We start from the raw sequence: 16233 nt of genomic DNA on the forward strand, positions 1-16233 counted from the left end.
TCTTTCTGTGTAAATTTACAGCAGCACTGAATGGAATTAATTTGGGTTTCTGGCAACAGACACTTGGTATAAATCCAAAACAGCTGTGCAGTCATGCATTACACGTGAACATTGATACTTCACTTTAGTAAACGCTAAATATAATTTGAAGGTTGTTTCTGAAAAAGTGAAAATCTGGCTAATTAATTTTAAATGTCCTAAGTCATCAGGAGGATTTTCATGCAGTTATGAACAGATGGGCATTTGTCTGTGCTGACGAAGAGGGAAAAAAACAACTTTTGCTGGAACGGTCTGGTTTGGGTCCATTTGCTTTTGCAGACAGGCACAAACTTTCCTTCTGTTTCTGTGACCAGACTATCACACAGCCTGTGCCAGGGTTCCTGACCTTGGGGAGTTATAAATACGGAAGGAGGAGCCTATACTCATGGGACACTGAATGTCCTTGTAGAAATGAATGAGGGTGTTAGCGGGTAAGACTGTGAATTTCAAAGGCACCTACAGGAAATCAAATACTCAACTCCTGCTGAAAGTCAATGGGATTTGGGCACCTATCTCGCTTAGTCTCCTTTGAAAATCCCAGCCTAGACTAATAAAAAGGTTCTCTCACACAACCATGCAACAATAAAAGAGCAATGACTTGATGAAAAGCAATGGAAAGCACAATGAGTACAAAGAAAACAGAATGCCAGGCCTCGTGAAAATACAAAATGCATAGGCCAATATTTGCAGAATTGTGTGTCTGATTCTCCACTGGTTTGCACATTGCATCATCACATTTGTACCTCTGCACTGTGAGTGTGTGTGTGTGAGAGAAAAACATTACAAAACTGGAATGGTATAGTTTCATATATAGATATTATATATATGGAGAGGTGGGAATTAATGGGGCTGAGCTTCCCAGACAGACTCTGAGACCGGCACGGTGAAGTTTTGTTGTTATGCAATGCCATATGGAACCAGACACTGAATCAAGCACTTTAAGCACTGAGGGATCACTAAACATCAAAACACCAATCTGCCTCTTTACACAACTGGCCCTCAGTCCTCAATATGAAATGTATTCAAAGTCCTTTATTGCTCTTCTGGGGAAACTGCATTGAATAACATTGAATTTCTGCAAAAAGCAACAGTCACACCCTTGTCCTGTAGTAAGTTTACGCTCCAGGACTGAAGTCAACCACACAGACAAAAAGCGAGGGGAGCAGGGAAAACACAGTCTTACCTTGCACATTTTCATAGTAAATCTGTTCACTTGCCTGAAATTAAAGCCAAACAGCAGCATTAGCAATAACTGAATAACACTTAGTGATTGCTCCTAACTGACCTGCTAACAACTTGGAAGTGGCAGCAAAGATACTATATTTGGAGACTGCATTTTATCACAGGCAACATTCATTCTGAAATTAATGTCCCCTTTATATTCTGTAACCCCATGCAAAAAACTTAGGCTGCACAATTTTGTTTTCAGTTTTACATTTCCCTCTGCTTAGGCTCAGTTCCAAGAGCCAGGGGTTCACACTGCATGTATCCTGACAGTGTTTTGTACCCATGTTCCCTTTGCCAACCCGTGAGATGGACATTATAGCATACCTCATCATTTACTTAGTGTGTCACGGTCAAATTTATCCCAGGAGCGTCACCATTGACTGTAATGAATTTGGGAGCCCCAGCCTAATGCCTGGGCTAATTTGTGTGTGCTCTTAATATTATTATGTCTATTGCTGTAGCACATAAAAGTCACAGTCATGGACCCTGGCCCCATTGTGCTAGGTACTGTACACATAAAGAACAAAAAGACAGTCCCTGCCTCCAAAGAGCTAACAGTCTAGGATAAGACAATAGGCGGAGGGAGACACACAGACAGACAGGGAGTACAAGGATACCGTGTGCACCCTACACTCTAATTCAGCTCATCCAAATGGGGTGAGCTAGCAGGAGTTGTCTTAAACTTATCTCATGTGGAAATTCCTCTGTCTGCATCTTATGCTTTACACATGAACAAGCAGATTTTGCAAGACAGTGGTCAAACACTTCTGTGTGTATTGGAGATTGGAATTAAGAGATGGGTCTGCATCTGGGCTTTGAACTCCTCTTTGAAGCTGGGATTCTGGTTGCTGAATTTGGATCTGGCTTTTGATTTTGAGCACCCCTTCAAGGTTTGGGGGTGTTTGGGTCTCGGAGTTTTGTTCAGGCTCATCTCTGGCTAGAACCAAATCTTGGCTAGCTCTCCTTGCAGCCTGGAATGCACTGTAATTTTCCCATGTGCTGGATTACAGGAATGCAATTCATCTTCATCGGGGGGCATAATCGCTTCCAAAAGCCTCTAAAATGTTTAGTGAAGGTGGGAGACAGGGATAAAGAAATCCTGTGTGGTTTGCATGCAAATGTTTGAGCTAATAAAGTCTGCAGCAGGGCAAGGCAAGAGGGAGAGAGACTACAAGGTGGGGTGGCTTAACCACCCCATGGAACAGGCTGTGAGGCCAGCCCTCAAACCTAGCCAACTACCTGCAGGATCCAGTCAAGGCCAAGGTCATCCACACAAAGGCCCTTACTGGCTTCAGGGTCTCCTGCAGCTTGCCCCCCTGTTAGCAGCATAGCTCCAAATGCAGCTGCGTGGACAAGGTGCAGCTGTCCTGTGCCCTCGATCGCTCTCCTGAAGAGGGAACGCCCAACACTGAAGGCAGGGGCACAGGAAGATACTATAGCCTGAGGAGATAATATTCCAGCCTAAAGTCTGCAGGGTGAATGATGTACACCCCTCCCCACATAAACCAGTTCCTCAATATTCCTGCCTTCAGGATCCCATCCATTAAGACATGGATAATACCACTTACCTCCCCGGGGGTGTTCTATGGCTTCATGGATTAATTTGTGTTTGCAAAGCACTCTGAGCCCCCCATGCCGAAAGACATTGTAGAGACTTTAAGATTTGTTTATTCACCCTTTCAAATCCTTCATGCATGTAAGTGTCGCCTCCCGGCAGAACTTTCTGCAGCTCTTCTAGGCCTTGACGTATCTGATCCCTGAAATATTAAGACAGACGCTCCCTTAGTTCTCATAGACTTTAGACTTTAAGGTCAGAAGGGACCATTATGATCTTCTAGTCTAACCTCCTGCACAACGCAGGCCACAGAATCTCACCCACCCACTCCTGTAACAAACCCCTGACCTACTGAAGTCCTCAACTTGTGGTTTAAAGACTTCAAGGTGCAGAGAATTCTGTTAGCAACTGTCAGGTTGGTCAGGATCTGACGTGTGGGCAGATGGGTGGAAGGCAATGGCTATACTACGACAGCCTTTGTCAGCAAACTTGTGTCACTCAGGGGTGTGAATATTCCACCCCCCTGAGGGACATACGTTACACTGACGTAAGTGCCGGTGTGCACAGTGCTATGTTGGTGGGAGAGCTTCTCCTGCTGACACAGCTTATGCTGCTTGTGGGGGTGGGTTTTTTTTTAATGCCAATGGGAGAACTCTCGTGTAGTGCGTTGTGCGTGTATCATAGAATCATAGAATATTAGGTTTGGAAGGGACCTCAGGAGGTATCTAGTCCAACCCGCTGCTCAAAGCTGGACCAATCCCCAGGCAGATTTTTGCCCCAGATCCCTAAATGGTCCCTTCAAGGATTGAGCTCACAACCCTGGGTTTAGCAGGCCAATGCTCAAACCACTGAGCTATCCCTCCCCCCCTCCACAATTTTTTTTTTTTAAATCAGGCGGCTTTACTGGCACACGCCAGCCTTACAACTAGCAGGGTACACTCTTAGCCCAAAAATAGCCACTAAAAATCTAAAAAAAAATAAATGTTGACATAGTCCAGTGAGCTCAGGTCCTGCAGTGGATTGCAGCACCCACCCACTGAAGTCAACAGAGTTTCCGGAGCATGTATCCCACTTCCAACAAGGCACTTAAGGTCTGAATGTTCAAAAGAACCGAAGGGAGCTGAATTTGGGCATCTAAATCCCTGCCTTAAAGGTAGGTATTTGAGAAAGAAAATTGCTACGTTCGGGAATGCTCCTAGTTCCCTCCTCTTGGCCATCTATCTGTGCTACGTAAATAACGAAGAAACGTTTTATTCCATTGGCTACATAATGGCAGGTCAGGCAGTGAAGTACAAACTTCGGCCAGTCTTGGTAACCTAAGAATTTTATTTTTAAGTGGTAACAGGGGAACACTTGACTGCCCCTCTCTCTCTAGGGGTGTGAAAACTAGATCAGAGTCGATTTTCATTGCTAGTCTCACAGCCTGGAGAAAGCACCACGACAGAAACATCTCCTGTGATATTCTGGCATATGTATTTCTCCACACTCATACTCCCTTTACAGCCCCAGTATATCTTGTGGCGAGACAAGTGGAGCTGCTGACTTACATCTGGCTGTATATGATCATCCGGCAGGCTCCAGTATATTTGGATACAATGCCTTCCACTCCCAGCCAAACCCGACTTCAGGATTAATGAGCTAATGGAAAAGGCTTTAAGATTCAGGGTGTCCCATTTAATCTTTTGGAAACCCAGACATAGTGACTGATCAATCAGAAGCTAAGCAGCGTGTGTGGGGGGGGGGGGACAGACACGTTTCACTGAGTTGCAGACACCAACATGTAAGAGCTGAGTACAGTTTAGATGTTTTTATAAAGCCCAGATGAAGTCTTTGTGGTATGCGGGGGATCTCTGAATGAACTAATGCTATCTTCGTGGGAACTAGATTAAATCAATTTGTATGCAGGACCAGACTAACTCTGCAGGCCTGAATGCCAGAGATTTTTAGCCACATGGCTCTAAATCTCTTTTGCTGTATGGGTCCAGGATTCTTCCAGGAATTCAAGAACCAAAAAGGATTTGGGGATAAAATTTCCATGCTTCCATCTATCTGTACCATTTGAGTCTTCAAATTTGGGCAGCAATTCTCTGAGAAATGAGCTCACTTCTGAAAATTATGGGGTTACTTCTCCCCAGCTGGAAATACAGGCTTTTTCATGAGTTTTAGGATACAGTGAATCACCCAAATAGGATATAGTGAGGCTCTGAATTTCAAAAAAACAGACTTTCAGGATACTTTGACCCTTCTACTGGTAGATCTTAAAGGAACAAAATATAGAAAAATGAAAAACAAGAATTGAAAAAGTGATCTGTCCTAAATACACTAAAAATTCATAAGACGCAAAGAACGCCCATGCTGGGTCTGATCAAAAGTCCATCTAGCCGAGTATCCTGTCTTCTGACAGTGGCCAATGTCAGGTGCTTCAGAGGTAATTAACAGAACAGGTAATCACCAAGTGATCCATCCTCTGTCACCCATTCCCAGCTTCTGGCAAATCAGTTTGGCTTTTGATAAATTGGGCCAAATTCATCTCCATTTATTTCAAAGGAGTTAATTCAAGGATGAGCTTGTCTTAACGTTGATGGGCACTTTCAAAATAGGATAGGATGAGATGGAAATTCCAGGACATCAGATCTTATTTTATCTGAACTGGATTCCCCATCCTTTAACAAACAAATTTTCCCAAAGTAAAATTTTCAGAACGATTCAACTTCTTACAAGCACTAAGTATTCATATGTTTTCATTTAAAAAGGTTCCTTTTTTCGGTGGTAACATCCTCTGGTTAATAAACCCCAGATAATCAAAGCTTCTTTGATTTGTAATATACATGGCACTGCCTGGCCCCGATTCTGCAACTGGATCTACACGGCTAATCTATGCAGAGCACTAGCAGGGTGGTGAGGGGAATCTGCCCTTGTGGAACAGATTGCAGGACTGGGGGCTGAATGAGTCATTGTCACCTGTGACACTAAAGGCAAAGTTGGATGGGGGATGGAGTGGGGGGAGATTTTCTCAATTCAAATTAATAACAAAGCCCAGGGTTACTATGCCGACCAAAACATTTTCTGCATTAATATCGATCAGCAACTTTTCAGTTTGGAATTATGATTTTTAAATTCACATGCTAAGGTTCCTCCCACCTGGCATTTTCTCTGGGCTCATGCTCCTTGTTAACAGCTCAGTCCTATAAGAGGCCGAGAGCCTCCCAAGAGTGTCGGTCACCTCCAGATGCCCTTGGACACTGGTGAAGCTGAGCATGTGCTTTAGAGATGTCCTGAATCAGAGCATCAGCACTTCACAAACGGGGCCTCATTCACTTTTTCTGCTGGGGATCTCACATACACTGGCAGCATCTCTTTTCCAAACAGGCTCATCCAAACTACCACCCAAAGATGCTTTTTTACAAATCCAAGTAAAAGAAAAGGCCATTGCTAATTACAGCCTTTGCACACAGCTATACACCAGGAAGGCTGATGATACACGCCAATAGACCCACATTTTACCTGTCAGTCCTCCAATCGAAACAGAAGACTTACACCTGCCAGCATGCTAGATTTTAGCTAGTGCCACACTACCGTCCTGCCTGAAATCAACATAATTTCTACATCTGTTGGGTAAGTTTATACATTCCCATATGGAAACAAAGGTTTCACATACATAAGTAGCAGGTCTTCTTATGTATGTGACATGCAGCCTTGCAAAAGTGTCCTTGCCCATTCAATAGGGGGGTAGGTTTTCGTCTGATAATCGAGTTAAATAAAATTAATTTTCTCATTGTCCTCTATTGTTATGGTAAATGGCGGAGGAGTAGATTCCATGCCCCAACTGGCCAGTTTTAATAGCATTTTTTAGACTGGTATGCATGTAGACTATACTATAGGAAAGTGGCCAGTTTCCTATTAGTTCCTAAACAGGAGCTATGCTGGTATGTAATCTCAGAGAAGTCCAATATGTAAAACATATGCTATTCACACAGCATTCGCATGTGTTACACATTTTTTCTTCCACGTGGCAATTAAGTTAACAGAGGAAACTGTAGTGATTAAAGGGGCCTGATCCAATTTACACTGGGAATCAATGAAAAGACTCCCATCGCTTTTCTAAGAGGGAACAATGAGAATACTTTCCAAAAGTGTTATGCTTATAAACTGGCCCAGTCAAAAAACACCCAACCCACCTAAATCATCTGCTTGCCTGTGTTATGGCTCCTTAGTCCTTTCAAAGGCTTCTCATTAATCTTAATATTCATCACAAATGCCTTTCAGTAATTATACAGATCAGTCAATTCCAACCCCTCACCCACTTCAAGGCACTTTCCATAATAGTACAGGGACCCCAAACAAAGTGTTTGGAAAAAGGTGAACTGGAGATCAGAAAAATAGGGTTTGGGAAAGCGCTGGGCTTCTCTGCACTGGTGGTGAAAGCAACCCCGCTCCTCCCCTTCCAGCATGGAGAAAAGGGAAGGAAATCAAAGGACAGGCCTATGATGGGGGAACAACGTCTTGCTCTAATTTCTCCCTTTCTTCCCCTTTCAATACGCTCAAAGTCAAGCAACCAGCATGTGCACTTCAGACAGATCAGAACTGGCACATATTCAGCTGTCCAAATCTGGCACACAGGTGCTCCCTCTGCTATTAGGCAGTTATGAAACCTGCTGTCAGGGTGCTTTGGTTTATGGCAGGGGGAGATAGGTTATTTGAGGGGGGGTGGGTTTCCTTTTTTTGAATGGTGAAGGAACCACCTACAAATGTTTCTCAGGAGATTGACCGTAGTTCCCACACTTTGCACAAACAGAGACACTCTTGTTCTGTCCATTTGCTCTCTCGCCCCTAGAGAAGAGGTGAGTAAACTCCATGAATGGTCCTAAAAGGTGAGAATAAGATCTTGAAGCAGAGGGTTATTCTCTGAAGGTGAGATTTTCAAAGCTGCTTGAAGGGATCTGGATTAACTACAATGGAAACTGGGCATCCAGATCCCTTAGATAGCTTTGAAAAATCTCAGCCCAAGTCTTTAGAGTTTACCCTTCCGCAGGCTAGATCCCACTCCCACCCTGCATGCCTAGTTCTACTCAGAATCCTCTAGAGAAAGCAAGACCCCAATAGAATTCCTGTTGGTGTTCTTGCAGTTACCCACAAAAAGAAGATCCTTTTCAAAACAATTGCTCCAAACTTGATCTTTCTGACGTTCAAATTCAACTGCTCTATTGGTATACCGGCTCACTTTATTAATGTAGGGTTATTAAAAATCAGGTACAAGTGCGACAAGTTTACACAATGCTTTACAAAACTGGAGTGAGACCTCTTTTCTGCTCTGAAGAATATGCACACTCAGATAGATGGGGAAAGCAGGGACAAGACAAGATGTAACACACTTGTGAAGCATCCCCCTTCTAGTAACTGAATATTCTCTAGAAGAGAATAGCCTACTACTGCTGCCAGCTAATGGAGTTGCTCCTTTTTGCTCAAGTGGCAGAGGTCTTTGCTGTGGTGCTCAGTGTCCCAGGTGCTGAGAACCCATGGTAGGGATCATTACAAAGGCATGGGAGAACAGTTCAGGTAAAGGAAGGCGTAGGAGGATAGTCAATGAGGCAACCCAAGTACTGAATTATCCTAGAAGAAGTAGATTTAAGGAGGGGAACTTCACCTAGGTTGCCAAGTAGAGGGGAAACAGTTTCAAGAGCCAGTGGTAACATAACTGATGGTATAAAGCTGGGAGTAGGAGCAAGAGAGGAACAACATGGTAGGAATTGGGAACAAGATGGGGAATAGGGGGAAATTAAAGTAGAAGGGTAGATTATGGGGAGACAATACAAGACTCTGAAGAAGAGGACAAAAGAGCATGAATTTGATGCAAGAAGAGAAAGGAAAGGATTCACTGGGACTCAATGGCGGGGAAAGGTGGGGGAAATTACCGGCTTCCCCTTCCTTCCCAGTCACCCCATCTCCATGGCCCATTTAGCCCTTTGCCTCTATACTGAAACACTAAACAAAAGCCAGGTTTTGTGACACAAAGGCGAACCACTGGACAGAAAATGAATGGGGGGGCGAGGAGGATGGAAGAAATTTCCACAGAAAATTTCAAATATTTGTCAAAACAAACAACTTCTTTGGGTTTCAGCTGAAAATTTTGGGTTTTTCAATTTTCTTTTCTAATGGAAAGAATGAAAAATTTTCAAGGAAAGCAGACACTCTCTGGGGGGAAAAAACAATTTTCCACCAAAAAACGATGTTGATTAAATTTTCGACTGGCTCTTCCTTTAAGAGCCTAACATGCATATCAGATGTTAAGTACAGCCAAGTGATTTAAAGTTATTGAGTTATTTGATATGAAGCCAGAATGCACTAGCCAGAAAAAGGGAGAAAGTGCAAAAGGAAGGACATTGCTTTGTGCTATTGCCCCAAATTCTTCTTACCTGTCTTCAGTTAACCTCATTAGAGTTGAGCCTCTAGTTGAGAAAACAATGAATGACATCCTCAGCTGGGGGCTGGAGATGGAGAATAGACAGAAATGAGAGTGAATGATTTGCAAGCCATTTCTCCATTCATTCACCTAGTCAGAATTTCTCCTCTCTCTTGCTTTACCCTTCCGGCTCCTCACAATGGCACTTCCTTGTACCACTGCTGCCCTCCAACCCTTTCTCTGTCTTGTCTTCTTGTAAGATCTTTAGGGCAGGGACTCTCTCTCACTAGATGTATGTACAGCACCTAGCACAATGGGGGTGTGATCTTGATTGGGACCTGTGGCTGCTACCATAATAATAATGTAATCATAAGAAGATGGAGGCCTAAATAGAGCTATCTGGAATCAGCAGATGGGAACCTTATGAAGTCTCATTCCTCCTTGCAAAACCATGGAAATTCTTAAGCAGTTCCCTCTAGAAGTGAATGCCATTCCTGTTTGCATAATTTCCACAAGGAGGTTATGCCTCAGAAGCAAGTTTGTACACTTCAGTGTCCCCTTACCACTATGTGGAGGTGCAAGGAGACTAGCCTGTGTCTTTTCACTTCTCACGCTGGACTCACGACCCACAGGCTCGCCCCACAGCTACTGGAACATTCAAGGGGTTTGGAAAGACATTGCTCCTGATTGCTTCCTGCAGAGGCAAACTCCACTCCCCTTCTTCCACCGCATGGCAGCTGAGAGCCTTAGAGGTATCTTTACCCTCCCCATGGTACTTCCACAGGATGGTATAATCTGACCCATAGAAATTAGAGATAGAAGTGATTTATTTGTTCATTTTCAGGGGCTTAGTGCATTTGCACCAATTGCTGCTCACCTCTGGAGTACTAACATTGAAATTAATGGGGCATCTTGCATAAAAAAAATGAACAGGACTCAATCCCTTAAAAAGACCTAGGGTCTGACTGTCGGTTGGTATGAATCAGCATACATCCTTATGCACCACATGGGATCTGACCTTGAGTTCGCAGCTCACATCACCCAGTTGGGTTTATCTGCAAAACCAGCATTTCTTACCTTATGAACTTGTGGGCAAGATGTTCTACGAAAAAATAGATTTCATTCCAGTGGTGCAGGACGCTTCCTGATCTGGGAAAACAATCATTGCAGGAAATATTAGTTTAATTTCATATAGTTAGGCCACTGCTTTATTATTTCCCAGCCTAATGTATTGTTATACATCTGTTCATCTCATCATTTCTTTTACAACTAAATCTACACCTAAAATTCTACAACTAAAACTCCTTTCTGTGTTTCCTTAAAGTGGGGTTAGGGAGTGGGGGGTGGAAATCGCATCATATCTCAGACACAACTTTGAAACGCGAAGCATATAATTTATACTTCAGTTGAGCATTTGAGGCTGCTTCTTGACAAGAATATATGGCAGCTCCGTTAGACCTTTAACTTGGCAGTAATCAAATAACCCAGGGTTAGCGCTGATCTATGTCATTGTCAAGTATTTTGGGTGGATTCCATTGGCTTACTCACCGTGTCATTGTGCCTAGCTATCAGCTTGAGTGCATTTAGGGAACATAATGCATTTGGAAGGAAGGAAAGATTCCTAAATCTAAACCACTGTTTCCATTGTGCTGGTGACAATGAGAGGTAAAATATCTTAGACCTATAATTCAGCCATAACTGGTGTATTCTCTAGCACTGCGGTAAAAGAGACTGTGACACGCTGCTGGAATACTCAGCGCTGTGGGCCACAGAGTTACCTATCCACCTCAGCAAGAGTGAGTTTTGCTGGAGATTAGACTCTCTGTGAGCTCCCTGCCACACCAGTCTGTCTTCTTCACCAGAAGACTCCTCAAGGCTCTCCTGGCCTAAACCTTACCAAGCAGGTGGCAATCAGTGAATGCCAGCACCCGAGCTCCTCAGAGTTTTTTTTTTTTTTGCAATGCACAGCCCCTGCCACTGTACATTGACAGAAGATAAGTGCTCTGTTAAAGAGCCTGTACATCACAGCTTATTAATTTAACAGGGTAAATATACCCTTCCCTTCAAGCACAGCAAGGAATTAGTTTACAGTAAAAGTAAATCAAGTTTATTAACAAAAGAGCATGGATTAAGTGATACCAAGTAAAAGAGATAAAGGTAGAGATGGCTGCAAACAAATAAAAATGAAAACATGCATCCAAAAGTCTAAAACTCAAGCTAGCAAGATACAGTTTTTGTTCAAGATGGTTTCTTTCTCACACAGTCTCCTTTCCAGCTTTTTTACTGGCCTGGACCCACCACAGAGATCAAATCACTTGGTTTCTTTGTCTCCTAAGATGAAGGCTAAAGATGGAGTCTCTCTTTGCTCCTTATAGTCCCAAAGAGATTGCCTTTTTCTTACAAGTCAAGAAGGCCTCCTGGGGATTCAGTCTTTTGTCTCTCTCTGGGGTACAGGAGCCATGTTAATTCTCTGTCTTTCGAGTTCAGGAGCAGGATAACCCCCAGTGGTTTAGTTCGATAGCTTTGGTTACAGCTAACATGTAAACTTAGGTAAAGCCACATTCATTTATCTAGGACAGACCTGTTTATTACCTTTACCTACACTAGACTGTCTTGTCTTACATATGTCCTACTAACATCATACAGAGGGAATTCACAACTTCACATATAATATTAATATATGCATTTTACAGTGATATTAATAACCAGTATGCTATTAGCTTTCATATGATACCTGACAGGGCCTATTTCATCAAGATATTATTGCTGCAGTGGGTAGGGTGTGAATATAGGGGTGCCTAGGGTCACACCGATTGGGCCTTAATCCTGCTCCCAGTGAGTTCACAGGGAGATCTGTCATTGATTTTTATTGGATTGGGACTGAGCCAGGATTTTTCCTTTTTACATTGATAAACAGCAAAACAGCGAGGTTAACTAGACAATCTACGCAGCAAGTCTGCTTATCAGTCTATGCATAGATTTGTGCAATCCTTACTAACACTGGTGAGCACTGACACAAGTACTCTCATTGAGTTTACTTTGTTTCAGTCCACTCGCTTGGGTTTTTCTTTATTCTGCCGTTACAGAGTCTTACAACTGAAAGAGCAACAATATTCCTCTTAAAGGCTGAGTTGAATATCATCCAAGAGACTAGAAATGTGGAGGTTTGGGGCTGGGCGTGGATAAGCTTTTGAAAAAAGAGGTAAAAGTATCTAACATTTCTCTGTTATGTCTCCTCTCTGGGAAACCAGACTGAGAGCCATAAATGAAATCATCACAACATGCAGAAGCTGGTGCATACAAGTCCGGCCTGGCTGTTAATGACGTGACATCACTTCCCTGACTAAGTGCAATGCAAAGCCAAGCCACAGTGTATGGATTATTCATAGATTTGTTTCATTTTTGTTCACAGCAACTCAGTAAAAACCTGATTTACTTTCTTGTTCTGAGACCCCGAACCATAGTTCTGCTACATGGCTTTGTGCGTTCTTCACTTTAGTCAATGACACTGCAGTGCTTTCCGGCTTGCATGTAAATTCTTAGTTTCAGATGAAAATTGATCATGGGCCCTCTTTCTGCTCTCAATTAAATCAGTGGGAGTTTTCCCATTGACTTCCATGAGATCAGAATTTCGACCCGAATAATAATACCTAGTTCCAATACAGTACTTTTCATCGGTAAATCTCAAAACACTTTACAAAAAGGTGGGGGGGTCATTTACAGATGGGGAAACTGAAGCACAGAGAGTCAAAGTGACTTGTCCAAGGTCACACAACAGGCCAGTGGCAGAGCCAGGAATTGAATCCAGTTTTCCCAAGTCCCAGTTCAGTGCTCTTTCCACTAGGCAACACTCCTTCTCTCTACCAGAATCATCACCTACTGATCATTGTTGCATTGTATTCCGATGTTCCTATTAGAAGCCTCTGAACTAAGCTGGTTTTCATGATTTTTTTTCTTAAACACAGTGAGGCAGCTGCAAATGAGAAACAGCCACAGAGCCCATATGGTATGTAGGTCGTTATATAAAACAGTGCCATTTTCCATGGCTGAGAGAAATCCTGGGGTTGGTTTTTCTTTTAATTTTTTTTAAAGCACAGCATTAGCCAGAACTGAGTTTAAAACCCAGTTGCTTGAGTCAGTTGTATGCCAGTTGCCAGCAAACTACATTCTCTGTTTAAATGTTTGCCTTTGTGATTGTTGTTCCACTGGACTTGGTTTTAAGTGGTTTTGGAAAAGGCAGTTTTCTCAGTTACGCGCTGCTTTTTAATTCTCCACATAAGCTGCAGTTTCAATTTCACCCTCCCCCCAATTCTTTGGAACAAGAATCCAAACATCTAAAATTACAGCTCTTCTTTTTCCATGAAACCTTCCCACACATACATTCACACAGAGGGGAAGAGCAGCACAAGGTCCAAGACCGGCAGAGATTTCACATGGGGGTTTAGCAGAGCTTCTTATCCTTCTCTCTATGATGATATTTATAAAAACAACTCACTAGGCCCATGCAAAAAGGGCCAGATTCTCATCTCAGGTAGGGAGGCGTTAATCCAGAGTCAATCCATTGTCTTCAGCAAAGTTACACCACTGTGAGGTCAGAACTGGTTCCCCAAAATTAAATCTTTTGCATATAACTGACTGTATGCCATTGCCTCCAGTACAGGGCTTCTCAATGTGGGGGGGTTGCCCCATGCCCTACTGGGGTAACAAACACATATTAGGGAGTCTAATTACTGCTAAAAGGGAGAGGGGTCCCTTCTAGATGGGAAAGGGGTGCTCCATATATGCGTGTGGTGTCACTATATGGAAAATATTGAGAATGCTCATTTTACTCCATGACAAGCACACATTATCCTTCCTATTATACAGTCATTTCTACTTTCAAAAAGCCTTCACAAGCTCCAAGTAACTAATTGTCATGACATCTCTTGTCTGATAGGTTAGGATTGTTAGACCCATTTTTACAGAGGTGGGAAAGACATAGAGAATCAGGGTTAGAAGTGACCTCAGAGGTCATCTAGTCCAACCCCCTGCTCAAGGAAGGACCAATCCCCAAATAGATTTTTACCCCAGTTCCTTAGAGGGCCCCCTCAGGGATTGAACTCACAACCCTGGGTTTAAGCAGGCCAATGCTCAAACCACCATGCTATCCCTCTCACTTCTTGGATGTTAAGTGACTTGCTTGAGGCCTGACAGAGAGAGAGAGCAGGTATCCAAACTGGTACTGGAGACCAGTAGTTGCTGGTTTCCCAACCTGTTCTCAGACATTTGACTTATCAAAAAGTCCTTTATCTAATGTTAGTAGCAGATTTCTTACCCTCTCTCCGGGCCCTCATTAACTTACACACACAAAGCCAGTTCGTTACACCATGCTAGCAAAATCCAATCAAGAACTATTATACTGTGCATGCATTGAAGAGCTTGTTGATGCTGAATTCATAGTCCCAGACACTAGTACCAAATACTGTAGTTCCACCTTCCCGTATATTATCCAGTAACGTGGTTTCTGGGACTGTGGGTTGCCCACATGACCCAGTGGAACTGTTTGCTATTGGTACGCTCTCTTCAGCCGGGCAAATTGGCATCACAGCTGTGTCTACAGATGCAACAGCAGCAGGCTCACTAGTGATGAGATTTTCAGTTCTCCTCCCTGTACATGTTGTAATGTTGATTGGTTCTCATTTCTGAGCTGTGGTTAGAGCCAGGGACTCAGAGGCCCGTGTCCCAAGTCCTAGTCCAGGTGCTCACAACTGAGGTCAGATTGTCAAGGGAGCTCAGTTCCCATCCAAGAAACTAAAGAAAGGTCCAATCTTCCAAAAGCATCCCTCATTGTGGCACTTGCTGACAGACTGACAACAGAGCTCAGCACCCAAATGTACATGCCAAGGGCTGAGCACTTTTGAAAACCTGGCTACTTATTTTGGCGCTTAAATGGCACCTGAACTCATATGAAAATCTAACCCCTTAAGTTCTCCATGCCTCCTTTTAAAATGCAGATGGTGATGATCACAGGGGCATTGCAAACCTAAATTCATTAATACACATAATGCACAGCAGTATCTGCAGATGAAAGGCACTGTGCATAGGCCAAGTATTATTTTATAATGACAATGAAGCCTCTTTGACTATTCACTTCTCAAGTTATGTCTACACTGCAATTAAAACCCTGCAGCTGGCCCATGCCAGCTGACTCAGGTTCGCAGAGCTTGGGCTAGGGGCTGTTTAATTGCAGTGTAGACATTCTGGCTCAGGCTGGATCCCGGGCTATAAGACCCTGTGAGGTGGGAGGATCCCAGAGCTCAGGTTGAAGCAGATAAACATCCCCATGACCCCAGCCAGCTGGTACGGATCAGCTGTGGGTGTTTAATTGCAAAGTAGACATACCCTCAGTTATTCAGCCACCCCTGCTTTCTGCTCTTCCTCTTCTCAGAGCATCTTCAACTTGACATTTAACCACGGCAAGTCCAACCCTAACAGCTGCATCAGACATGGTTTTATTGGGAGCTGTTTACTTGGCACTGTTTGTCGCTTGCTCTTTATCCTCAAAAAACCCCCAAAAGGCAGCAAAATCTGGAATTCAAAGACTCTCCTTTAGACAAAAGGTCAAATCCTTCAATCCCTGCTTACGACCTCATCTTGTGCACACTGAAGGCAATTCGAGTTTTGCCATTGACTTCAATGGAAGGAGTACCAAGCCCCCTTATTATTATTCATACTCTGCAGGGGTGGAGGAATCTCATTGAGATCAACAGAAGCTTTGCCTGAATAAATACCCTTATGTCTCCGAAAGGACCCCTCAAATCTAATAAAAGAACACATGAATATCCAGAGCGGTGAGTGGTTTTGGTTTTTGCATCACAAACACACGTCAAACCAGGACGGGGTTCACAAGATCTGGGTCCCATTTAGCTGATCCCCCCAGACTTCCAAGAAGTTCAGATATTTGGTTCCAGTTTAGCTCATATCAAATAGAGACAAGTGTGGTTTTGCTCTTGCAAGTTCAAAACCTGGTGCA

The 16233-nt window shown here is 43.3% G+C and overlaps 2 protein-coding genes across 6 annotated transcripts in view; one reads left to right on the top strand and one right to left on the bottom strand.

The window, feature by feature from the left end:
* Positions 1-16233, bottom strand: part of ANTXR1 (ANTXR cell adhesion molecule 1) — a 193416-nt gene that overhangs the window by 167330 nt on the left and 9853 nt on the right. For all 5 annotated transcript variants that reach the window (XR_005595222.1, XM_039527926.1, XM_039527927.1 and 2 more), the window contains exons 2-5: positions 10299-10370; positions 9235-9306; positions 2942-3023; positions 1223-1256 (exon numbers count right to left, since the gene is read on the bottom strand). Coding sequence is in view for 4 of the 5 variants with exons in the window: in XM_039527926.1 (XP_039383860.1) it covers positions 1223-1256; positions 2942-3023; positions 9235-9306; positions 10299-10370 (260 nt within the window). In the remaining variant the exon portion in view is untranslated. The remainder of the gene's footprint in view (positions 1-1222; positions 1257-2941; positions 3024-9234; positions 9307-10298; positions 10371-16233) is intronic.
* Positions 1-16233, top strand: part of GKN2 (gastrokine 2) — a 129762-nt gene that overhangs the window by 35319 nt on the left and 78210 nt on the right. The gene's annotated exons all lie outside the window — the stretch shown is intronic.

The sequence above is a fragment of the Mauremys reevesii genome, linkage group 2 (assembly GCF_016161935.1).
Source record: "Mauremys reevesii isolate NIE-2019 linkage group 2, ASM1616193v1, whole genome shotgun sequence".
Taxonomy (NCBI): Eukaryota; Metazoa; Chordata; order Testudines; family Geoemydidae; genus Mauremys; species Mauremys reevesii.